General features: G+C 33.5%; 1 protein-coding gene across 5 annotated transcripts in view; it reads right to left on the bottom strand.

The window, feature by feature from the left end:
* Nucleotides 1–1,223: 1,223 nt before the first annotated feature.
* The window catches only part of EMC2 (ER membrane protein complex subunit 2), a 49,479-nt gene continuing 22,907 nt past the window's right edge, over nt 1,224–27,795 (bottom strand). The window contains exons 6-12 of one of the 5 annotated variants that reach the window (XR_012416599.1): nt 21,453–21,711; nt 18,058–18,143; nt 17,847–17,906; nt 12,056–12,137; nt 11,121–11,231; nt 8,863–8,967; nt 1,224–1,622 (exon numbers count right to left, since the gene is read on the bottom strand). Coding sequence is in view for 4 of the 5 variants with exons in the window: in XM_065519533.1 (XP_065375605.1) it covers nt 1,536–1,622; nt 8,863–8,967; nt 11,121–11,231; nt 12,056–12,137; nt 17,847–17,906; nt 18,058–18,143; nt 21,571–21,711 (672 nt within the window). In the remaining variant the exon portion in view is untranslated. Of the gene's footprint in view, nt 1,623–8,862; nt 8,968–11,120; nt 11,232–12,055; nt 12,138–17,846; nt 17,907–18,057; nt 18,144–18,465; nt 18,636–21,452; nt 21,712–27,795 lie in introns of those variants that run through there. The other 4 variants (XM_065519533.1, XM_073999306.1, XM_005563927.4 and 1 more) reach the window with 4 other exon arrangements.

The following is a 27,795-nucleotide window of genomic DNA, read 5'->3' as shown; positions in this document are numbered from 1 at the left end:
TACTTATTACACAAATATAATTGCTAGAGTAAGCACTAATCCAGTGACTGATGCGGAGGAGGTTTGAAGGGGAAAAGGCAGTGAGACAACGTGCAGGCACTATTTTCTTTACAGAAAATGTAAATTTCAAATGGTTCATCATGTTGAAAATGCAGTTACTAATTTCATGTGTACAAAGAGTAGATCTTTGTTGTAACAAAGATTAGCAGAAAATTACCTTCATATGAAAAGAGTTCTTTCATGGAAAATATTAATTAGCTGCCTATTACTCATGGCAGAATAAACCAAAAATGACTGTAATATGAAAAATTAGACTAGATATGGAGAATAATTTATTAGCAGAACTATTCAAAAGGTTAAAAGCAGCTGATATTGACAATACTTTTCTTTCTAAACACTTCTAGATTGTCAATTCCTCTACAATCCCCACTTGCCCAAAGTGGTAATGGCAAGTCTGCAGATGCCTCTGTATATTTTTAGTAAAAATAAATTTAAATATATTTATTATAAATACCATAAATATTTGCTATGAACGGTTGCCATTTTAAAACCTGATTTGTGTCTAAATGAAATTTAACTTTCAAAGTCTTTTCTATTTTACTGAAACATGTCAAATACTGTTGAAGGTAGCCTAATGGTTGTTTATTATGAAAAGAGAAAAATAAAAAATTCTAACTAAGGTAATGATAGAACAAGAAAATTTTAATATTTTCGTTTCTAAGAATAGTTTTAATTTTCTTATTTTTTCAAAATTAAAAATAACTCAGCCACTAAAACCCCTTAATCCCTACTCTATATGATTCTTGAATATTCTTTCAAATAATTTACTATTAAAGGATTCAATAAATATAACTTGCATAAAAGTTAAATTTAAGTGTCATAACATATTTACCTTAAGGCATTTTATATGTAAAAATCTCAATTATGTCCTATATCAAAACAAAAATTTTACAAAGAAATATTGCTGAACTTTGGAGAATGACATGTTTTAAGCAAGATTCATCAGAAGGATATTACAGCAGATAAAACAATTCAAATAGTCCACTGGAATGTACAGCAAAATCCAATTCAACAATATAAACAAAGTCAAAATAATCTGCTTCTGTCAGCTACATATGCTGTATCTTTGCTATCACCAGTAAGGAGTTAACTAGAAACTGAGTTCTTAAACAATATATCCACTGTGAGTATAATAAAATGAAGTTAGAATCTTCAAACGCAAGTTTAATAAATCATCATGGTTTATTTAACAAGGTTATTCTACATTAGAGTTTTATATATATATATATGTGTGATATGAAGAGACTGATGTACAATCAATAAGTCTTAAATCTCTCTTCCATGGATTTCCCCCATCTTCCCACTTAGCAGTAAAAGGCATTTTTAGGTTTATATAAACACATTCTTTACAACTGCCTTCTTAACAGAAAATCACTGTAGTATATAAACAGCACTGGGCATTTAGTAAATAAGTTACAGGCCAATAAGTTCAATTGTGCAGTTGTGAAATCTAATGTCAAAGAGTTTTTGAAACCTTAAGACTGGGTGATCTGCAATGTTTCCAACATGTCTTCGACAGCCTTAAGAGAATATTTGGTTTCCTTCTTACTTCGACCTGCAAACTAATTAAAAAAAAAAAAAGCTCAATTAGGCTCAATTTCAATGGCAGGTTCAAAATGACAATCTTACCTTCACATTGCTAATGAAACTTAACATTGACTATTTTATAACTAGTAGGAAATCAAATATATTCTTTGTTATTTTCAGTAAGAATAAAATTTGGGTATTAAGGACATTTTCCTTTAAGGTCTTACCTTCAGTAGAAGTGTACAGAGATTTCACTGCACACTTGGCCAGTTTAAATGTTTTAAATGCTTACGTAGTATAATAACCTATAAAATCATAGATTTGAAACTATCCTACTCAGATCAAAAAAACATGAAATAAAAAGTATAATTTTAAAATGCAATTTAGCTTACATTTATGTAGGAATGTGAACCATTTCTACTCATCTGGTGTCTAAACAGATTTTTACAATTTCAAACAAAGGTACAATATAAATACAAGTTATTTCACTAAACATTTTAAAGTTGCAAGTACTCTCTAAAATTATTTAAAGTAGCTCATAATTTAAGTTTCCAGATTTATTAGTTAACTAAATGATACGGTTCTGCAAACAGCTGTCAAGTAAAAACCTACGCTACACATTAAAACAATGTAAAAATGTTTTAAAGTATGCATTTCTACTTTATTAATTGTAATTTACTTACATTATAAAACTAATTGGGATTGGATTTTACTACGAAAACAAAATATAATATATCAATACATACACAAAATATACCCTATATTTGTGTATTTAAAAGCAAATCCATGGCATATTAAATTCAATATCGTACACATAATCGCTGGAGGGAAACACTGTTGAATACCACATGCTGATTTTAAAATGAGTTTGTTAACTGCACTGACAATTCCCATCATTTATTAGTCTGATTTAAAACAAAAGCTTTACTAGATAAGCAAGTGTTCCTTGTTGGAGATGGGAGAAAGTTTGTTTTATATATATATACTTTACCCATTTTCCCCCTGGTTAAGTATGACTAAAATACTTGGTATTAGCAACATCTAGTGTTTTCAAGTTAACATCAAACCACTCAATACATTTTCAAGTGACTGATCATTTCTTCAAATAACAATGCTGTCTTAAGCACTTAGTACTTGATTTACGATGTGTTCCTTGTCTTTTGTAATTACCTTAATTTGGAAAACTTCTCATGACCTGTTCAGAAAGATTAAGTGATCAAGCACAGGTAACATCATAGAAGCAACAGGCTTCAGGAACTGGTAACCTGTCTCTGACCCCTCTGGCTACAGCTTAACATTATGATTCCCTCACACTTACTACACTCTAAACCATTAGATTAGTTTCTGTAGTTGAATCCTGATTTGAAAAAGTAAATAAAGGATGTTTCTAGTGGAAATGCCAGAGGAAAAAAAAAAACTTTTCATAAAAATCCATATCACCTTGCCTTTCAAAAGGCATCACGAATTTAAGGAATTCATATGTTAAATACGGTAACAGCAATATCACATTTAAAACTTTGTCCTTTTATAATTTCCCCTGAGGACGAAAGGCTGTGGGGCATGCTTACTACTTTTGCTACCCAGTCAATAAATTACACAATACACAAGGATTTACCAGAAATAGAAAGCTTTTCCTTTTACCACCATTTATGAAATATAAATAGGAATGGTCCTAATCAGATACTTAAAGGTCTGATTCTGAGAAAATTAGGGGTACAGAATAGGACACCACATAGTAACATTACCACATAACATTTATTCTAATTGCTTTTAAATAGCAAAGTAAAAATAAAAAAAATTCTGTAGAGCTAAAACCATAACATGTATTTTTAAATACAGTATTTTTCTTGGTTTATACTTAAACATAAAAATAATACAGTGTGATCTTTTAAAATTAGCTAATTTTAAAGAGTCACCTAAAATGGTGTCAACATTACTCACAACCAGTGCAATTTGGAAAAAACCAAATGAATTTACTTGTGTCAGAACAAATAAAAGAAAGTTGGAAATATAAATCTATCACTTCAAATTTAATGTGACATGCAATTATTCTGTCTATTCCAGAATTGTATGGCAATTTAACTGATTAAGTCAGAATCATTTTTTCTCCCAAATCATGATTTAATTTTCTGTTTCCCAAAAGGACAGTAACAGAATCACCGCTGCAATCATAAATAACATATAAATCACTAGCACAGATTTAACTGTGCACCAAAGAAGCATTTATCTGGAAAATCATTGTGAGTAAGTTCACATTAAAGTTTTTCATGTGCATTAATCAAATGTGTCTGCTTCTACTGAACATGTTAAACCAATTACCTAATTGAAGAGCAAATAGTAGCCATATTCTGTTTCATCATTAAGTGGAAACAAAGAAAGAAAAGCAGTTCTTGAAACCTAATATTCCCTAATTTATAAATATCTAGAAAAATCACATATTAAATATCACATACTCTATACTGGTTTACATGCTTAGATACGATTAAGAAATTCTCACTGAGATCCCAAAGATTTACCTATTTATCAAAAATGTCATTCTCTGAAAGTTATACTCTTCTACATGATTCACAAATTCTGTATTTTTGTTTTCATACAGTTAGATTTTGCTTAAGTAAATCTTTCAAAATTCTCTGTAAGATCTACAAGAAAACTCACCAGAAAAAACACAAACACAACCAAATAATAAAAACTTGCTTATCAAATTCAGAGGTCAGTGATTCATGCATTGTAATAACTGAGATACCTTGCTTGGTATCTTTATATAATTTGTGGAAAATACATGGGTAGACAAAGTAATAGGGAAAATGAAATGGATTGTAAATGAATGAATCTCAAAAACATGCTGAGTGAAAGAAGCCAGACACAGAAGAGCACATAGCCTATAAACTCATTTATACAAAGTTATAGTACAGGCAAAACTAATGTTTGGTGATAAAAGTCAAATCAGTGCTTGTTTATCTCCCAGTGGGGGATGAGGTTGACTGCAAAATGGCAGAAGGAAGCTTTCTTGGGTGATGAAAATGCTATTTAGAGTGGGGGGCTGGTAAGGGGGTATACATATTTGTTAAAACTCAGACTGTATACTTAAAATATATGCATTTGATTACATGTAAATTATACCTCAACACACCTCAAGGGGGTCTTGTCACACTGAAGAGACAAGGAGAAGGAAAAACAAAATAACTTATGTTTTAACTTCTTTAATTCTCAGAATATTTTATTATGGCCATCTTGCAGAAGAAAAGATAAGCCAAGAGATGTTAGGTAATTTACTCAAGTTTGCATAGCTAATAATTATATCAGAGTCAAAATTTGAACCCAGACAACATGTGTCCAGCATCTGTAATCTTCTCTTTAACTACACTGAACTAGCTTCCATGGACAGAACTCATGATAGAATACAAGATGGACAGAAACACTAGATATCCATATGGGGAGCAACTGACCCCCTATTTCATATCATACATAAAAATCAATTCCAGGCCAGATGCAGTGACTCATACCTATAATCCTGGCACTCCACTGGGAGACTGAGACAGGAGGATTACTTGAGGCCAAGAGTTTGAGACCAGCCTGTACAATACAGCTGGACCTCATCTCTACAAAAAATTTAAAAATTAGGTGAGCACAGTGGCATGCGCCTATAGTCCCAGCGAGCTGGAAGGCTGAGGCAGGAGGATAACTCAACCTGGGTGGTTGAGGGCAAAGTGAGCCATGATCATGCCACTGCACTCCAGCCGGGGCGACAGAACCAGATTCTGTCTCAAAAAAATAAAAATTAAAAATTAAAAATAAATCAATTCCAAATGGGTTGTGGATTAAATATGAAAAGTAAAACAGAAATTCCGAAGACACACAGAATTCTTTATGACCATGAGTAGCAAAAGATTTCTTAAACAGAACACAAAAAACACAAACAAATGACTGAGGCATTTGAACACATTTCATTTCAGAACTTCTATTCCTCAAGATCATATGAGCAAAAAAGTAAAAAGTTATATATATTTGCTTATATATATAACTAAAAAAGGGCTCAAAGCAAAAAACTAAATAAATAAGTCATACAAATACTAATGAGAAAAATATTTCATGAAAGAGGATATCCAAATGGAACTGATCATCAGGGACATGCAAAATAAAACCATGTACCAGAATGGCTATAATTACAAAGACTGACAGAACCAAGTGTTGGTGAAGATGTGGGACTATTAGAACTCTTACCGCTGGTGGGAGTAAACTAACTTGGAAAACTGCCTTTAACTACTAAAGTTAAATATACATATATTCTATGACCCAGTATTTTCACTCAAAGATATACAGAACTGCACATACAGTAAGAACTGCACATACATGTCCACCAAAAGATCTGTACAGCAATATTCAGTATAGTTTATTCAAAATAGCCCAAACAGAAAATATTCCAAATGCATAGCAATAACTGACTAGACAAAGTATAACATTCATACAATGAACAACAGTAGAAGAAAATGAATGAACTACAGACATAAACAAGGATAAATCCCATAAACTGAATAATGATAGAAATATGCAAGACAAAAAAGAATACATACTGGCTGATTCCATCAACTACAGGGTTATAAGTGAGTACTCTTAAGGAAAACAAGAGGAGAAATTAAGAGGACTTACCAAGAGGGCTTTGGGATGCTGCAGTGTTTATATTTATTAGCCTGGATATATTTACCTTATATTAGTCACTGAAAGGCACATTTATTACTTGCATCCTTTTTTTCTGTTATAATTCTTATTTCTATATTGTAATTTAGTAAAAATTGATTTTAAAATAGTTATGTCAAAAAAGCACTCTGAAGAGCTGTTTCTCATAAATGTCTTAAAAACGATTATGTAGTATGCACAGCATTACTTTTATATTATACAAATCTTACCTTTAAATCACACACTTCCACATACTCCCAAGCCTACTCTGTGTGGAACTACATTACAGATCTGAGCTATCCCAAACTACATTTGAAGAAGCACAGTCTCGCTAATATTTATAAATACGCTGACTTACAATATGCCAACAAAACTAACATGCTCCATAACAGACAATAAAAATACACAAAGGTGACTTTCGATGATGTGATTATGGAGGCATTACATTTTTTAAATCTCCTCAATTTTCTCCAACCAGAAGGGCAAAAACGAACAACAAAAAGCCAGCACCAAAACCAACATAATAGAACCCAAGCCCACAGACGACATTTCCAAAAAAACTAGGTGCCAATTTTCTAAACCCTAGAATGTGACTATGGCATCAAGAGCAGCACGACCTACAAAAGATTAACAACTGTGTAGTAGGAGAAATAGAAATAGAGGACAACCTACTACTCTACAAGAAACCAGAAACCAAACAAATCATGAATTCTTAATCCACGAAACAAGAAAACCTGAGATGATGCATCTGCCAAGGGCCTAGAAGTCTTCATAAGCTCCAAAACAAAGATAAGTGTAAAAAACTATTCACAAATGTGAGATTAGACAAGTCTAACCATCTACTATCTTAAAATCTCTAAAATATCTAGCAAACATCCTCTTCCAGAAGGACAAAACTTCACACCCTGAAGAAAAACAATTAAAAACTGAAACCAAACCTAACAGGGCAGAAACACCAGGGCAAGAAGGAGAGATGGTTCAGATAAGGAGAGGTGAGAAAAGGAGTGATGCCCAGAGGCAGCAATCCCAGAAGGAAACAAAACAAAAAGGAAGAAACACAAACTGTAACAACAATATGTAATATTTAAAGCTGACAGCAACACTTCAGAATTCAAGATCTTGAGGCCTCTAGAAACAGAACAGTGGGCTGAAGCCAGAAAATCTTTCTGGGTCACACTCAGTTCTAAGACAGACTCTCCATTCACACTCAGTTCTAAGAAAGACTGGCTACACAAAGAGGTCATATTTGAGTTCTCTTAAGCCAAAAAAGGAGGTAGCCATAGAATAGCCAAGCTGGGAAAGCTACCCTAATCTATCTCCAACTTCCTGCCATTCCATAAACATCTCCTCCTAATAGTCCAGGAACATTACCTCATTTAAACATGGAGGACAAGAAAAATATGAATCAACTTCATAAAAAATTATGGAGAAAACATAAAATACAGAAAATGACAAAATAATTTGAAGGAAAATGAATAATAAAGGACATAGAAAAATGAAGTCTAATACACTTGTAACTGAAACCCTGAAAAAGAAAACGAAGCAGAGAAAAAAATACTTGTAATTCTATAAGCAACTTTTCTCAACTAAAAGGGCTAAATTGATGTACTAAATGGGTGTACTGTGTATTTGGGAAAACTGACACAAGAAGAATCAATAAAACAAATCGTAGTAAGACTACTGGATTTTAAAGATAAAGAAAAAATTCCTTTGGGTAACCAGACAAAAAGTCACTTATGACAAAAAGCAAGTCAAGATGGCATCATACTTCTTGACGGCAACATTTTATTCTGAAACAGAATGAAACAGTGGGGCATGGTGATGCCTGCACCTGTAGTCCCAGCTACTTAGGAGGCTGAGGTAAAAGGATCGCATGAAGCCAGGAGTTCACTGCCAGCCTGGGCAATGTAGCAAGATCTCGTCCATATTAAAAGTAAACAAAAAAAAAAACCAACTGAACAATATGCTTAAGATACTTAGGTAAAGGATCAACGGGTATATAAAAAGCCAAACTGTCCTTTAAATATAAAGGCTATAGACAAATAAGGCTAAAGATATAAGAAGATGTGTTTTCCCATGAGTAAATTTCTCATGAAAAATAATTTCCCAAAAATCTGCTAAGGATGAGCTTTAGAAAACGAAGATACAAATGGAGAAGTTTCAGTAAAAGATCTGAAGTATAAGCAGACTGCACAAACTTTGTTACGCAGTTTGATTAGTTTACTTTAAGGCTTTTCTTCCTTCTTTTCTATTTCTTGAGATACTTATGATTAAAAATATACTCACATACCCCATCTGCTTCTGAAATGCGACATATTTATTTATCCTGAGTTTTTAGAATTAGTTTGCGTTTGCCAAATGCAGAACCACTGAGATTTCCAGATTGTAAGGTCAATTATGAAATAATAATACTAACAGATTCCTCTTGAGGGGATAAAAAGGTAGTCTTAAAACCACAAATTAATTCTACACAAAATACATTTCATAAAGCCCCAAAGGCATATAAGTCCAATGCCAGACATCTGACTTTGCAGTTTGTAGAAACAAAACTAAGAAATACATTAACTGACCTACATAGCAAAATGATCAACAAATACTAACCTGATAAGCTCTGTTTATTTGACTAGCTGCCCAACTAGCATATTTCATGTTGTCCTTTTTCGTTTTTGCACTTGCTTTTGGATTAGAAGCAATATGACTTGCCGACTAAAAACAAACAAACAATAACATCAAAAGCAAAATTCCTTTTTTGCTAGTCAAGACAATCAAAAACATAAGGGACATGGTTGCAATGGGATGATAATAAAGAATTTTTAAAAACTGTACCAAAATAATTTTTAATATAAACATAAAATTGAATATTAGTGCTTAAAAATGAAAATACATTTTAAAATATAGTATAAATCCAAAATAGTGGAAAGGGAAAATATATTTTAAATAATACCTAAAATTATTTAATTACATATCTGTAACAGCTCTTAAAGGTAAAACTCCGTATCGTTTAAATAAAGAAGCTATAGAAGAACACTTTATAAACCAAAAGCACTTTACCACTGTAGGATATTACTGGTACTATTTCTTGTTATTGAATTACATAAGCTTGCCTATGTCAGAATCACATAATTATTGAATATTTATAGAAAAAGGAAACTCAAAAATAATTTAGCCTGACATCCTACATTAATAGATAAAAGAAATTTAAGTCCAATAGGAGAGATTTAACTTGACCAAAGCAAAATAATGGGTCTTTGAAATAAAGAAGATCTTTATCTCTAATCCATTTCTCTTTTCACTATACCATGAGTTTTCAAACTGTGTTTCAGAGAACCAATTAGTCCCTGCAATTTGATCCACCCTCTCCTTTTTAAAAATGTATTTAAGTGAGCAGTTCTTAATCTGGGATCTGTGAAAGAATCCATAAAACCCCAAAATCATATGCTAATTATTAAATGTATATATTACTGTGAAGAGTAAGATATAACTTTAATCCTATTCTTAAATATATTTTACTCTTAAAAGAATCTGACCATGTGATTCAAAAAAAGGTTAAGCCTTTGTTTTATGCCAGGCTGTGCTATAGCCTCTTTCACCTATGTCTCCGTCTCTGCCAGTGAAGAATCTATATCCCCAAATCTCACTTTTATACCTCTATGACTTTAATGTTACCTTCTTCTTATGAATTTTAGTAGATGCAGTGGTTACGAGAAAAACTATGGAGTTAACTTCCAGGGCTGGAAACCCAACTCAATCATTTAGGAGCTCTGTGCCCATTTTTGGGCAAATTAATTAAATCCGTGTCTCAGTTTCACCACCTGAGAAGAGTATTGAGAGCACCTACTCAAATACTTGATGTGAGGATTTATTGATTTAAAATAAAAAATACAGGTCAGAACAAGGCCCAGCACATAAAGTGCTATGTATAAACTATTATTAATAATATGTTGTATATTATATAGTTTTTAAAATTAGTATGTATTTGATAAAGAGATACTTCTACTATAGTATATTTTCAAGCCATTGCAATTCGCTTTGCTAGAATCCAGGAAAATTTTATTGAAATACATTTGAACCATTTTCTAATCATATTTTGCCATTCCTTTTTAAAAATTATTTCATTTTTATTTCTTCCTATCTCCATTTCTTCAATCAGTTCTTTTTCATTGAGCTGCAACTAGAAGACACTTATCAAGAAGTCTGTCAAAAGAACAGGATAAATAAAAAATTCAAAGAACTAACTGACATATTAAAGTTTATTTTTCCCAGCCTTTCTTATTTTAGAGAGGTGCTCACTTTATATACATGTCTTAAAGGTCAGCAAATTATTCCTCCATTTCCCATACTCTTACTAATTGACTTTTCTAAACTCTGCATTTGGCATACCTAAACAAGAGATCATTATATACTTCCCACAATTTACAAACTGTTTTTCTACACCATAAAAAATGTTTTAATTTTATATATTAGGGATTTTATTTCTAATGTATTTTATTGGCATAGTTTAAAAATACGTCATACAACTATAATTTAGGGAAGAAATACAATAATGTTGGGCATAAACCCCAGAATATCAAAACAAGAAATCATGTTTTTTTTCCTGTTACTATTTAATTTTATAAGGGCAGATTTCAATTCTGATACGATAAAAGATAGTTTACAAAAAAAAAAAAGTCAAACAGGCTGTAGTAACATTCAAAAATAAAACTGGCTTACAAGCTATTGCTCAGAATTAATTACAGAAAAATATTATATGCTTATCAATAAAATACAAAAAACAGGAGAGGAATGATTGGAGGGGATAGTTGAATGGATTTTAGGTGACAGATTTTTAAAAATAACATTAAACATGCACCGCAACTCACCATATAAAGCCCAAACAAAGCTCTCATATTTCTGTTGTTCAGCTTCAATGCCTGTGCAAAATACTTTCTTGAAAGTTCGAGGTTTTCAAGTCCACCTTGGGTATATTTAACCTGTTAAAAATTGCAAAGTGCTGAAAACCGTTTATTTTACTACTTTGAAATATAGCATGGTTTCATCATACCACAGGCATTAAGTAATCGAAACAGATATTCTCTCTAAAAACAAATACAAGATGTTAAAAGAATTCACCTAAAGGTTTTTAAAGCTAATCTAAAATTTCAAACATAACCTTCCCCCAAAAAGCTATTCTGTTCTACGAACATTGAGATGACTGAGTAGTTTTTAAAACAAAAATGCTGCCACAATAAAAAGCCAGAATAATTTCTATTTCAGCTGCCTCACAAATGCTTCACTTCACATTGTATTTTCTATTACTGGCATTATAAATGTGGACTTAAATATTGAATTGTCCTTTCATAATCTGTACGGACATTCTTTAATAATGAATCCCTTCTAGCCTTATAGCATTCAATTGTACTGCTATTCTTAACAATATGCAAATTAAATAAATACTTCCTATGTCCCAACTGGCTTTAATACAAATTTCCCTGAATATGGATTTAACAATCATAATCACTATAAATGTCTCAGAAGCCATTAAGTGGTAGCAAATGTGATATAACTTATAATTAGGGAAGAAAATAGTACACAAATATAAAAATACAAGGAATTTCACTGTTTTAAGTATGTCTTAATTGAAGTCAGTATTACCACTGCAATGTTAAAAAATTTAAACTTTTATTCCCACAATGTAATGTTCATCAGATGTTTTAAACATATACTTGCTTAACATGAAGGAAATATTCTTAGTTCCATAATAATACCGAATAGCAACCAAAATAAAATTATATGCCATTGTTCTGAAAACACTTACTTCAGCATACTGCTGACAGTATAAGTGGTTGTGTGGATTAGTCATCATTAGTTCCTCTAAACAAAAGGCTGCTTTTGCATAGCTAAAAACACATCAAGAGGAGAAATTAATTTTAAAAGTCACAAATTTTTATTTTAGTTAAACCTTGAAATAATTTAAAAACAACTTTAGTGATGTTAAACAATATATTCACAAAATAATTTACATAGCTTTATTAATAAAATATTTGTCATCTGACATTCATAAATATCAATGACATTAAATTTTATCATGAAATTAATAAACACAGGCTTAAATCTTAAAGCAGCCTGTAAACAATCAATAGATACTGCATTTTAAAAATTGGGTCACTCCTACTACATCTCATCATTACTAATAAGAAAGGCTTCAAGACCTTGGATCAAGTTGTATATAGAACAACTTCTGGAAGTTGACTGATCATTTAAAAAAATATTCAAACAGCTAATGTGTAAGGAGAAAATAAATACTTTATTAAATATTCTCTACTCACTAAAAATTCTTCACAGGCATATATTTACCAACATATTCTATTACAAAGATTTGTCTCATTACTTAAGTTTACTGTCAAATGCCAAATTATAATAAAGTTATAAATTTCTAAGCCCATGAAAAATAGATCAAGTTGGTTTTGATATACACTGTGCTACTATTTAATCTTGTGGTAGAATAAACAAAAATCTTGCTGAAAACCTAAGGAAAGAGAACTGCCAGAAAGAGCTCTGGAAAAACATTTTAAAGCATGTGACTATAATTCACTAAATATATTTTAAATGTTTAATGCCATGTGACTATCCTCACTATCTATAGGAAATCCTAATGAACACAGGTGTTACAAGATTTCTTCCCAGTGAGGAACTGATGACACTACCCAACAAAAAGAGGTTACCTAAAGTTATTTTTGGCATTTGTTACCAACATACAAAAGTATCTACCTTGACACTAATGCCTGATATACTTTTTAAATTATTTTCCTGTTTCACACAAGTATAAGCTAAGTTTTACTAATTGTTTATTAGGTGTCATGCATTTTCTATGTGTGTTACATGTATTAACTCATTTAATCCTACCAAAATCCTAGGAAGAAGGAAATTATTATCACCATGCTAGAGCTGAGAATACTGAGGCACAGAGCTGTAAACTGAATCCCAGGCTGTGCCACTCCAGACAGCCTGTACTCTTTAACCACTACATATGCTGTTTATATGCATTACACATAACACTGAAAAACTGAAGATCTCAATGGTAACATGAAAATGTGTACAGCAGTCACACCCAAATGGACTGAGGAGAAAAATACACCCTGCAGATTACCTAATAATTACAGCAGTTTAGATTTATGAAGGACCATATATATATACTCTCATCTAAGATCATGCAGCTATTTAGCCCTTTCCATTTTTAAATTCAAAACATAGCATTGGTTCTTGACACATGATAGGTATTTAGTAAGACTGAACAAATGACTAAATAAATGTCTAAAACAAATGTATTATGACTACCTACTTAATATCTATTTATCACTCTAAAAGAAAAGGGAAAATTTGTCTCTACCTTAAAACACTTTATCAAAAGACAGTTTTCTTCTAAACATGTTCCTTTAAGTATAAAGTATGATACCAAAAATTCATGTTGAGACTAAGAATAAAAGTTCTTAGAGCTTTAAATGGGTTGAGCACAACTGTGACACTGGTGCATAAAGCAAGATAAAATGGGCAGGTAGTAGTAGCTCTTAGGGTAAAATGAATACCAAGATATTTTATCAAAAATCAATTAGCATCACATAGAGAAAAGGATTCCTTCCCCCAATTTTACAAAGTATGGTATCAAACTAATTTTGTGGATAAAATATAGAATTAAATAAAATTAGGGCTAGAAGGAGCTCAAGATATGGTCTAGTCCAGCTTTTCTAGGCCATTGTTAGGCCACACAAAAAGTGACTATTTCCTCAATCTTGTCAGGGATAATACATAGCCAGTACTATTCTAGGTGCATAGAAAAGTTAATTCATTATATACAGTGACTCAACAAGACTAAGAATAGAGAAGTGAAAATAATTTGAATCTACTTAAAACAGAATAACAATTGTTATTACAATGTTAGAGTCAGTACTAGGACTAAATAAAGTTTCTTCTCTTCCTTACAAAAGTATATATAACTAAAGGTTACAGTATTTGGTAATGTGTGTTACTTTACCAACATCACGATTTTTCCTTACAGAATTGTGGTAATTCCCTTTGATATGGAATTTTAAAAGGCTGGACCTATGAAAAGGAACTATAATCACAATCATAATAAATGTATTATACTAAACTGTTCCTTGCTGTATAGTATCTAGTTTCAATTACAAATCGAGTAAAAACATTTTGTCTTTCATAATGTGAATGTATTTTTGCTCACAAAGGTTGAGTATCCCTTAACCAAAATGCTTGGGACCAGAAATGTTTCAGATTTCAGAATTTTTCAGATTTTAAAATATCTGCATTATCTTACTGGTTGAACATTCCTAACCCAAAAATCCCAAATCCAAAATGCTCCAATGAGCATTTCATCTGAGCATCATGTTGGCACTCAAAAAGTTTCAGATTTTGGAGTACTGTGGATTTCAGGTTTTCAGGTTATGGATACTTAACCTATAATACATATTGGTAGTGCTGACACACAAAAAATTAACTGTAGTTTTAAAACTTTAGAACAAGAGTCTCAATATGGTCAATGGGTGTAACATATACCCCTGGAATAACTAAAAACAAACTATAATTTATAAATCAGAAACGAACTTATAAAAGTAACTTAAAAATATAAAACGGTTATGTGGCATAATTCTATATCCCTTTTTCTCTCTATAAAAACATTAAATAGGGCTATATGAAAATTATACTACAGATATTTATTTGGAGTTAAAAATTCCAGAGCTGGGCATAGTGACACACCCGTAGTGCCAGTTACACAAGAGGCTGAGATGGGAAGAGCACTTGAGCCCAGGAGCTCAAGTTTAGTCTGGGAAATGTTGTAAGAAAACGTACATCTGTCTCTTAAAGAAAAAAAAATAGTTCTAGATCTAGGCTACCAAAGCTGCCTGTGACCTATTATACTTAAAAAAGCTTATAACTGTTCATACGCAGAAAAGAATATTAAATGTTAAATATATCTAACATTTTGAAAACTGCTACATTTTTGCCACTGTGTCCACGAGACTGGTGCTAAAACTGATATCCTACGATAATTTAACATTCCACCAAAAAACTCCTCCTATAATGACTTGCTCAAACATGTCAAATGAATCATATGAATTGACTGCAATTTTCAGTTTCAAAAAATCTGTAGATATGTATTTCCACTCACCTAAACATAAATATTCCTTCTACGTGTTCAATTAGAAAAAATAAATGGTCATTTTGTAACTACCTTCAAGACCAAAAAGACTTTCGTGATACTAGATAAAAGGGTAGGCTGACCATAGTTATCATTTCGTCTAAAAAATTTTTTTCAGGTGCTCCTACATCTTAGTATTTCTTGATTTTTTGAGATTTCTCAGTTCATTTCTCTTAAGTGTACATTCACCTCTATTTTAATAAACTCTTTAGATTCAAAACAAAGCAAAACTGAACATGGTGCCACATGGTGAAACAAATAAATAAATTTAATGGTAGGTTAAAAATAAGGTATAACCTAAATTTGATGATGAAATAAATATTAGAAATACATGCAAAAAAATAAAATTGCAAATGAAGTAGGGGAAAAAAGGTGATATATTTTTTAAGCTATTAAAGGTAGCAGACATGATGTTAAAAACTGATGAATCTGATTTTCTAAAAATGTAAAGTTTCTATAATTTTAAGAAGTCAGTATTTAAAAAGCATATAACAAGGATATACTTTCGACATACGGTTACTCTCCTTTACAAAAAAGAGCTCTTAAAAATGAACTAAAAAGGTAGAACCAATTTCACCTATCAAACTTGTAAAGATTAAAAAAGAATCACAATATCCAATATTGTTAAGGGACTCTAGTAAACGCTGGTGTGCTGGTAAACTGATGTTAACATTCTAGGGAACAATCAGGAACTATCATCAAAACCACAGAAAACGTACATCTTATTTAATCAAGCAATTTTAGTTCAAAGAATTTAACCCAAGGAAACAAAATAAAAATGATCACTACAGCATTATATATAAAAATATAAAAATACCTTTATATCTCCCTAGGAAACTGGTTAAAAATACTAGGGTAAACTGGTAAGATGAAATAATATAAAACCATTCAAAACACACTGCAGATTGTTATAGTGACAAGAAATTTTTGACAAAATATAAGGGAAAGTATAAAGTACGAAAGATAGTTTTATTTTGGGCTTTTGTTTTAAAAGGTAAGGAAGGACAAAATTCAAACTATAGTTAACTTAGGATGCTGGAATTACATGTAATTTTTGTCTTGGTCTTTATGCTTTATTGTGTTTCTCAAATTTTCTGCATTAGGTATTCCTTTAACTTGAAAAAAAAATCCTTGTTAATTTGAAATGTTTAAAAATGCTTTCAGTTAGAAAAGTTTTAAAAACTACAAAAAAATGTTAAATGACTGTCAACTGTTTTCGAAACAAAATAAAATTAATGCTAATTATTTTTACTACATTCTAAAGATTCAATTTCATGTATTTAAATATAAGTATTATACACTGCCTCACATGCATAAGAAATAAGTATGTTTACATATGTGTACAACAAGCACATCATCTATACTGAATGTGATTCAGGAAATAATTTCCTAATCAAAACCAGAGTATCTGTTTCAGAGTATAGCAGAGAACTTCAAAAATGTTCCCAGAATATACCATACATTCATTAAATCACAGCTATTACTTTTATTTTAGCTCCCACTTTTCTTAGACTTATGCAAATAGACTTCAATCCTCTCTATCACATTATATATATAGACCACAGACAACAGACAAATGTCTTCATTCTATTTCTCATCAGTTGTTTGTAGTATGAGAACAAGGTTAAATATTCATGCACAAGAAAACGTGCATAAGAATCTGATTCTATTCTGTCAAAAAAGAAGGAAAAGAAGCAATGTCATATACTTCAGATTCAGAAGAACTAAGAAAAAAAATAAAAAACATGCCTCTAGATGGAGGTTAGCATTAATGCTGTAATATTAGCAAACTTGCACTAAGACTCTGGACTAATCCTCTCACACTGGGATTTCCTCCTGTCACTACAGCAATAAAAAAGCTAACAAAAACATTAAACATCCAATAAGCAAGATCCTACAGCATTCAACATTCTTGATTATTCTCAGTTTTTTACCCAGGCAACAGAATGCTTCTACTTTGGAAGAGTTGATTCTCTCAGTAGTAAGGCTAATACATGCATACAATTGACAGAATTTTTAAACAGCAGGGAGTATAATACTCTTTGTATTATAAGAACAATCTGAACTCTAAAAATTCACATTTTTGATTCACCAAACATAAATTTAGCTTAGCAAATGCAGGCCTTTTTACTTCCAAAGAATGTCACCTATATTTGAAAGAAAAACTTATTTCCTAAACATAAACAATATGGCAAAACACAAATGACCCAGTTAAAGCTATTCACATATTATGACCAGCAAATTATTGATTTATTTTCATTTAATTGATTTGTTTTGTTTTTCATTTCAAACAACATGATTCACACCTTCTCACCAATCCTCTGGAAACCACAGTGCTTTCTGAACTTACAGTGATGAAAACTGCACTCAACAAAATGTTAAGTGTTTAATAACTTACTCATGTTCATTGATGTAAAGTTCTGCAAGTTCATGCCAGGCTTCTTGGTCTCCAACAAATCTGGTGAGAGGAAAAGAAAAAAAAAGCAAGTGTGTAGATATTCTGCAAATGAACAGCATGAAGACAAACAGGAAAATCAAATGCAAATTCCATTTTAATTAAAAAAGATTTATCAGAATAACAAAACACGATCCTCTTGTAAAACACTCACTGTTCCAGATACTCATTCAGTTCCCGAATGGCCTCAACATTTTTCCCCTGGGCTTTTCGAATGGCAATCTTACGCTTTCTTGCAGCCTGTGGGTTGACATTAATAAAGGATTAGGCCCTCATGATTCCTTGGGGTTTTGTAAAGAAGGTAATTTGACTGTGCAAATTATTATCTCAATGCTAGAGAAATTCCATTGTAGAACTACTGCTTAGTGGGAGTTTATAAACATACCCCATGACATCCCACTGGGGAATTCAAACATTCCTCTAACAATCACATATGCTTTACTTTTGATGCACACAATGTATGCACCGTTTCATCCAAATAAATAACCATCCAGATTCTGATAATTACTAGCCAGCAGGGAATCCTAATCTTTATCCAACTTAAAGTCCTTTACTCTGTCTCATTCACAAGATCTGTATCCTAAGAGGTGGAGGAATGGTGGAGATTAGGGGGAAAAAAATCTCACCATGGCATGGCCTTTGAATATCATTATATAAATATGGCTTCTGACAACTTTTTCACAATTTTAAGAGAAAATCTACCCATGAGTCTTTCACAAGAATAATACAGTCCTGAAATAAAAATTGTATAATAAGTAAAACAATTAAAAGTTGTATTCTAAAGTTTTTAAAATGATAAACATAAAAATCAGTGCCATTTATTGTGCATTCATCAAATATGTACCAGACTTCTACTGTTTGCTAATATTGTGCTACACAATGAAAATATAAAGATAAAAAAGAAATGATAATTCCTTGCAGAAGCTCATTCTCATGACAAAAACATATCAAATAAAAAATTTAATGCAGTAAGAGCAATGACAGAGATATCTAGGGTGTTATGAAAATAAGGAAGAGATCCTGACACATGCTGTGGCAGAGTGGACAAAGTGGAAAGACAGAAAGCAAAGACGGTCCCACATGTGATACCCGTACTGAAACAAAGAGTAAGTAGACATTAAAAATCAAAATAGGAAGTTATTTATGGAAACTCATGTGCATAGTGGGAAGAACACACGAGCAAAGGCCTTGGAGAAAGCAGTACTGTATGTAATCCAAGACTATAAGTTTGAGGCTGAGGTAAACAGTCAGGAACCGGAGCACACTGTATAAATTATTAAATTTACATCCCCTCTATGTTTGCTTCAAATACAGAAGGATAAACAATGAAACATACTATAACTGAGGCCAAGCTAAACTTATTAATTATGAATAAAATTTCTTATTGTTTTATATAATATTCCACAAGATGCAGACAGAAGTAAAATGGATATGGCCTCTTTAGAGTATCAAGAGCTACTCATTATGGGGTGGCGAGTGAGTGATTTGGCGCTGAAGAAATGAAAGTAAAAGTTTAGAGAAATCAAGAGACTAATAAACAAGGGTCAGAGCAATGTTTATAATAATTGTGGTAATATTTGGGTAATTAAAAATGATGTCTTAAGAATATATATTCTTAAGCATATCCTGAGAGTAAAAAAAAAATAAAAAAAGAATCTATATCCTTAATCAGGTCATGCCAAAGGCCTTAGTGCAATGCCTGTCACACAGTAGGCACAGGCAAATATTTTTAATTTTTAAATTTATTTATTTTAATTAATTAATTAATTAAATTATTTAATATTTTAATATATTTTAATTTTTAGAATTTTACTAAGTAAAACAAAAATGTACCACAATAAATGAAAAGTTTTAAAAGTCTCAAGAACTCAGAAGTAAAAGTAAAGCTCTGAAAGTAACTCAAACCCTAAAACCATTAAGAATTTTAGACTTAAAATGGGAGCATTGTCCCTAGTCCTCCCAATAGATGAGGGATAAATTAACATGTAATCAAGAAACTTTCTTTTGGCTATATCTGATTTCACCAAAATTTGAAACATTAATTTAATCTTTCATTTTTCATGACACTACTTCTTCCACAGACAATATGCAGAGCAAAAAGTCTGTTTTGAAATCAAAAAGACAAGAAACTGAATCCCAATTCTTATCACTTACTAGCTTTTTTAACCTCTGCAAACCTCAGTAATACCATCTACCTTCAAGCATCAATATAAAACAACTAACACAGCATATAATAATATTAAATAAATGTTATCTTCCTTTTTTAACATTTGGTTCCAGGCTTAATGTTTATGTGTTAAATCTTGCCACAAAATTCTAACCAAACAATATTAAAAGGACTGGAACAGACTTGCTTTATTTGATATTTATATCTTGTCCCAATCCTTACAGGATTTGTAACAGGAGAGATGAGATACTGTATGCAGTGAAAACTTGTTGAAAACAATTGGATTCACCTGGGAGCAGAGGTGCATGCCTGTCATCTCAGCACTTTGGGAGGCTGAGGTGGGAAGATCACTTGAGCCCAGGAGTGAGAGACCAGTCTGGGCAACATAGTGAGACCCTGTCTCTACAAAAATAAAAATAAATAAACATTTTTTTAAAAAGAAAATATTGCATACAAATGTCACAAATCAAACAAAAAAATCAAAGTATAAATATGATAGCAACTAACACATCTATAGTAATAAGTGGCATGAACACTGTCCTGGACACTTAGGTACAATAAGTTTCATGAAGGTGGACTGAAAACACCTAACTTTGACTCACTGTTTCAATTATTTGACCACAGAATCATTCCTCTACTGTTGAACACATACAAACACAATGTTTTCAGGTCAGCAGCTTTCTGCAGAATACAGTTTGTAAAGCAATATTTTAGACTGTTTCAAAGATCATTAATCTTTAAAAATAACTTTTAAAAGAGAATTCTTTTGAAAATGATGGAAAATAGATGTGTATCCAACTGAAATGTGTCAAGAGGGAGAACTAGGGTATCTGAAATTTCTGATTCTCATCCTAGATTCTTCTATAAGACTTCCTAAAAGAGGCTGTGCACAGTGGGTCATGCCTGTAATGCCAGCACTTTGCAAGGCTGAGGCAGGTGGATCACTTGAGGTCAGGAGTTTGAGACCAGCCTGGCCAACACGATGAAACCTGGTCTCTATTAAAAATACAAAACTTAGCCAGGTGTTGTGGCACACATCTATAATCCCAGCTACTCGGGTGGCTGAGGCAAGAGAATCATGGAACCTGGGAGGTAGAGGCTGCAGTGAGCAGAGATTGCACTGCTGTACTCTTGCCTGGGCGACAGAGCAATACTCTGTCTCAAAAAAAAAAGACTTCTTAAAAGAAAGAAGCAGATTTCTTACAAAGTAAATAATTCATTATTATTTTGAATTATGTCCATTTGTGGTGGCTAGCATGACTCTAAGAATTATGCAAAAAAGAAATTTAGTATTAATTTTGTAATAACCAATTCCATCTGACAAAAACTTCAGGAAGATAGAAGACTTTAAATACTAGGCTTGGCCAGACACGGTAACTCACGTCTGTAATCCCAGCACTTTGGGAGGCTGAGGCAGGAGGATCAATTGTGGTCAGAGGTTCGAGACTAGCATGGCCAACATGGCGAAACTCCATCTCTACTAAAAATAAAAAACTTAACCGGGAATGGTGGTGGGTGCCTGTAATCCCAGCTCCTCAGGAGGCTGAGGCAGGAGAATTGCTTGAACCTGGGAAGCAGAGGTTGCAGTGAGCCGAGATTGTGCCACTGCACTCCAACCTGGGCGACAGAGTGAGACTCCATCTCGAAAACAAAAATAAAAGAAAATACAAATAAAAATAAATAAATACTATGCTTTATTAATTAGAGAAGCATGTCCCCAAATCCCTAGTGTATGAGCAATATATTTCTCAATCATGTAAAATCTAAGATATAGCGTTTTATCTCCTACTATTCTAAAATTTTAAACAAACGTTTAAGTGGTAACCATTCAGCTATGCAAAGCCAGTCTTCCTAATTAAAATATACATGGTAGCTTAAAAAAAAACCCTACTAAACTATCATTACCATATGAGCAAAGGTATATTATTAAGTCACAAACTTTTTACTAAATAACAGCCTTTTACAGGTTAGTTCTTCTAAAGAAAATCATACTATCCTGACATAAGAACCAATCTTTATCATAATTGTATTAAATTAAGCAGATAATTTAATCCTGGCCAAAAAGACACAACAGGACCAGATTTACTCCTCCTGCCTTAAGATATGGGACATTAGGCAATGAAGGGCAGTGACTCCTGAGAGGTGGGGAAACAAACCAGGTGAGTCCCATTTTTATTACCCTGGCTCACTGCTTTGACAGTTTCAAGGGTGCTGTGCAGGAAGGGGAAAACCAGGTTGAGCCAAGTTCAGGAGTTCAGGAGAAAGAGCTGAAAGTCCACGATGATCAAAGAGGCTGGACTTCATAGGACAGAGTGCCAAAGAGAGAAAAATATAGAATAAGGACTCTGGGGCTCTGCAGTGGTCCCCTTGAGTACTTAGTTTTGTACTGATCAGTGCATGCGAGTGAGGAAACTACCCAAGGCCAGGGAAACAAACACCAGAAAGGGTTAAGGGGAACAGTGCACAGCACTGATACAAGGCTGAAAACAGTCTCTTCTACCAGTCAGCCTGGAAAATGTCATGATTCATGGGCACTGAATAGAGTATCCAGAAGGATCTTGCTTCAGTAATGGGGTATAATTAGCCCTGGTCTAAACACTGTTCTGGATCAGGTCTAGCAAACACTCAAAGGTTCAAACTATTTGCAAGTAACTTAACTGCAGCCCAGAAGAAAGCTCAAGAATATAGGAATACAAACATGGAAAGAGAGGCAAACATGGCTGTTGAGTCTCATTTAGAGCACACTTTAAGCATGGCTCTGTTCACTATCTTGATTGTGGTGATGGTGTCACAGGTGTATACAAACATCAAAACTTACTAAATTGTACACTTTAAATATGTGCCATTTATTCTATGTCAATTACATGTGAAAGCAGTTAAAAACTAGTGCTAAGAAGACTACATGTTAATAGTCTTGAATATTTAACAGCTTTGATTTTGCATTTCTTTTTTTTTTCTTTTTTTTTTTTTGAGACAAAGCTTCGCTTTTGTCCCCCAGGCTGGAATGCAATGGTGCTATCTCGGCTCACTGCAACCTCTGCCTTCCAGTTCAAGCGATTCTCCTGCCTCGGCCCCCCAAGTAGCTGGGATTACAGGCGCCTGCCACCAAGCCTGGATAATTTTTGTATTTTTTTAGTTAAGATGGGGTTCCACCATGTTGGCCAGGCTGCTCGAGAACTCTGACCTCAGGTGATACACCCGCCTTGGCCTCCCAAGGTGCTGGGGTTATAGGCATGAGCCACCACGCCAGGCCGATTTTGCATTTCTTTCTTTTACTTTTTCTCCTGCCAAAGTTCTCATTTTTTCTAAATATTTGGTTTGGATCTATCTTTACAAAAGTGAATTAAGAGTCTTAAAAATGAAAACTTCTGCATAAGTGATTCTAATATTTGGAGTTAAAATCTATTATAAAGTACAAAACTTCAAAAAGTACTCAGTATGATATAGGATAAATTATTTTTTAAAAGCCATTTAGGGCTGGGTGTGGGCCTTATGCCTGTACGACTGTAATCCCAGCACTTTGGGAGGCCAAGGCGGGCAGATCACCTGAGGTCAGGAGTTTGAGACCAGTCTGGCCAACATGGTGAAATCCCATCTCTACTAAAAACAGGAAAATTAGCTGGGTGTGGTGGTATGCACCTGTAATCCCAGCTACTTGGGAGGCTGAGGCAGGAGAATCACCTGAACCCAGGAGGTGGAGGTTGCAGCGAGCCAAGATTGCACCACTGCACTCTAGCCTGGGCGACAGAGCGAGACTCAGTCTCAAAAAAAAAAAAAAAAAAAAAGCCATTTCAAGTCTTAAAGTTTTGTCACATAATTCAAAGCTTATGTAAAATTTTAAACAACAATATACAACGTATCATACATAAAAAAAGCAATTATAATAACAAATACACTGGTTCAAAAACCTAAGATAAAAATAGAAACACACATCTTAGTTTCTGTGCATTCATACAGAGCAGTAATGGGCACTGAAGGAAGTATATACTGCAGTTTGGTAGCTATCTGCAGAATAAATGAATACATCACAAATTTTACAGCAGGAAAGAAATGAGGAGCAGGCAGTGATAATTCTCTCTCTTCATTTTATGTAGACAAAAACCAAAGCGCAGTCTTACACTGCAAATCCTGGGGCTCCTGAATCTGTTCATGTCTCTTTTTTGCCATAGTCTCTTGCTCTCTGGACATTTACTACTCAGTTGTACAACTCCTTATTCATATAATGTCTAACTGTGAATAGAGTCAAGCAGCATATCTCCCAAAAGCCACACAAAACCCTAGGTTTTGAGTGATTATCAAGCAACCAGAATGAGGCTCAACAAGGCTTCTTGTGGCTGTTGAGTCTCATTTAGAGCACACAAAAAACGATTTTAACAAAAACCAATTTTGGCCAGGTACAGTGGTTCATGCCTGTAATCCCAACACTCTGAGAAGGCCAAGGCGGGAGGATCACCTGAACCCAGGAGTTTCAGAACAGCCTAGACAACACAGCAAAATGTTGTCTCTATGAAAAATTTTAAAAGATTACTTGGGTATGGCGGTATACGCCTGTAGTACTAGCTAATCAGGAAGCTGAAGTGGGAAGACTGCTTGAGCCCAGGAGTCAGAGGTTACAGTTAGCCACAATCGCCTCACTGCAATCCAGCCTGGGCAACAGAGCGAGATCCTGTCTCAAGAAAAAAATAATAATTCTATCATAGCTTCCTTAGCATAATATTCTATACAATAAAAATTATGCTTAGATTTTTAAAAATAAAAACAAGTTATTCATCTTCACATACTCTTCAATAGTGGCAAGTACAGTCTTGTTAAATGACTAAATTTAAATAATAAAATTTCTGTAGGAGTAATAGCTGGTTGTCGTGTGTTAACCACCTACTCTCAATTCCATTTATTACCATTGCTTCTTTCCTCATGATAAAGAGCCTTAATTTCTGAAATCAAAGTACCTATCCAGAGTTTCTTACTAACTGTACAATCTCGGGCAAGTCACTTAACTTCTCTATGATCTTGTGTGCCTATAGAATAAAGACAATATCTGAAAGGATTATGATAATGAGATAATATATGTAAAGTGTTTAGCTCAGTGATGGCCCATAGTAAATATTTGATAAACATTACCTTTCTTCATTATCACGTCATCATCATTTTCTTCAATTCTACCACTCCTCCTTTCACCATTTTCCTCATATTTATACTCTGCTTTGTAGAAAGCTGCAGCTTTTTCTCAGTTGTAAAGTAGAAAATAAATCTGGATGATCATATAAGCTGTTCTTTTAACTGAACATACTTTAATGTTTTCAAAAATTCACAAAATCAGAGCTTGCTAAAGAAATTATATCATCCCTTAATCAATGCTAATAATTACATTTTTTGATCTCACAAAGTTTAGATTTTTAGCCAACACCAATTCAAATAATTTGTCTGCAGCCCTAATTGATGTTCTGAATAAACAATCTTGAGGTATTAAGAAACACAACAATAGTTCTGAAGAACCCATGTATGATAGTGAAAAACATGCTACTAAAAGAATACCATGAATCACAAGCAATGTACTCCATTATCCAAAAGTAAATCAACTGGCCAACAACATGGATCCTATTCTATTTTCTTCAAAGAGCACTGAATACATAAGGTTCAATCCCTGGCTTCAGAGAATTCACATTCTTTTATCTGAAATACGTGTTAAATATAATATAAATAAAGCTGATAAGGAACAACTGAAAAGTACTGTATTGTTTAAACTGTGGAGTGAGCATAAAGGTTATTGTGATGTTTACTAAAACAATCAAAGGGGATGTGGCTACAGGACAGCTAGACCCTGAATAAAGACTAGAATTGGAAGAGTCATGCTCCTGTAAGATTTTTCCAACTGAAGATATATATATATACACTAATGCCAAACCATAAATGGAAACCTATATAATTTGTTTCAAACTTTTAAAGACCATGAATAAATCTTCATCCAATTGGCTACATGCCTTCTATAATGTTACACAGAATAGGGCTAGTTAGCAATTTGTTTTGAAAGACATACTTTTTTTTTTTTTATTTTAAATAGGCTACCTGGGGGAAGAGATATTACCTAGAAAAGGATTAAAGGATTAAGGCAAAATACAATCTAGAACCTCCCTCTTGCCTCACTCCAGACTCAGTGACCCAGAAGGAACTGGACAGTTGACCAGCAAAAGGAAAGCAGAATCCAGGTTCCCTGCCTCCAAGGTTTATACCTAGAAGCCTGAAAAATGTGGCATTTTAAAACCATCTTCCAGAGCAAGACACCCTCTCAAGGTAACTGGTCTTACACATTTATTGTTTATGGAACAAATGTCTGACTGTGTACTCGGGTGTATTCAGCAGCATTGTTGCCTGCAGTTCCCTGTGTTTACCAGAGATACTGAGCTCAAAGAAGAGGTTTTACTCTACTCATCACTGCAACCTGCACACTGATCCACAGTCACACAGAGGCCTGTGTTCTGTTCCCTGTAAATGGAAACATGTTCTGAGCCTGTCTGCCTCCCGCGGCTGCACCTGGTCCTCCATACCAACCCCTGGGGGTGTCCACAACCACTTCGGACAGAAGAAGGTGGAATTTCAGACAGGAGCTTGATTGGATCTTAAATGACAGACTTGGACTAGCTGTGGCCCAGACACTGGCCCCGCCCAGAATTGCCAGGAGAAAGCTTTGCTGGCCCTGGAGGTAACGCAGGGCCCGCCTCCCTCTGCTGAGTCCAATAGGCACAAGCAGGCTGGCGTATGGCCAGAGTGTGTCAAAGCCCTCTGATGCCTTTACTTTACCTTTTTTAAAGAATCCCAAATAACTCATTGAAATGACTCAAAGGCGAAAAAGTTTTACCAAAATGAACCCTTTTTCAGTTAACTACTCATCAAATGGATGTATTCGGACCCTCTCAAGTTTCTTTCCCTAGTTATAGTGGGGAACTGGCTGAGTGTTAATTGTGGGATTCACTATACCATCTTACCCTCAAGACACGAGAAGACGAACAAGATGAAAATGCAACCTGCAGAGCTGGGCTTAATTCCCACGTCACAGTCTGGTTCCTGCTACAGGAGGCTACCCTTCTGAGACAAGAGATTTAATAGGGAATTGAAGGAATAGTTAGGGGGCCAGGGAGATGTGACTGACACTGATTTTCAAGGTGAATGAGGGGTTGGTGGAGGGTTTGGTACTACAGCTAGTCAGGACATTTGCAAATTCAAATACATTCCTGTGTGAGGCATGTTACCGTTTATCAGTTTTTGTGAATATGTGTATTTTAAGCAATAAGATTTAGCTGGTCAGACTTTCCTAGGCAGTCTCAGTGGTGCACTTCCTGTGTTGTGACTGTTCTGAAGACAGAGCGGCTCTAACAACTGTGAGAAGCCTGAATAAAAATCAACCCTCTTCCCCACCTCCCCTCACCAAAAAATAAAAATAAAAATAATCTTTACCCTTGGCACAGAGAAAATTACAACTAATTCATAAATAAAACTACAAATATTTGATATATCACAATAGGCAGAGTTCACAATTCAGGACAAAATCTGATCTTTCTGAGGTATGAAATCAACTAAAAAACAATAATTACTCTGCTTTCTGAAAGGCATTCCTTCAACAAGTATTCACTGGAAGCCTACCAAATGCTGGGCACTCTCCCACTCAATGGATAGAATTTTTTCCCCTTAAGGAAGATTCAAAGTATGAAAAGTCAATCATTTTCAAAA

Source organism: Macaca fascicularis, chromosome 8 (genome assembly GCF_037993035.2).
Source record: "Macaca fascicularis isolate 582-1 chromosome 8, T2T-MFA8v1.1".
NCBI classification, from domain to species: domain Eukaryota; kingdom Metazoa; phylum Chordata; class Mammalia; order Primates; family Cercopithecidae; genus Macaca; species Macaca fascicularis.
This window is presented reverse-complemented; position numbering and strand designations above follow the sequence as displayed.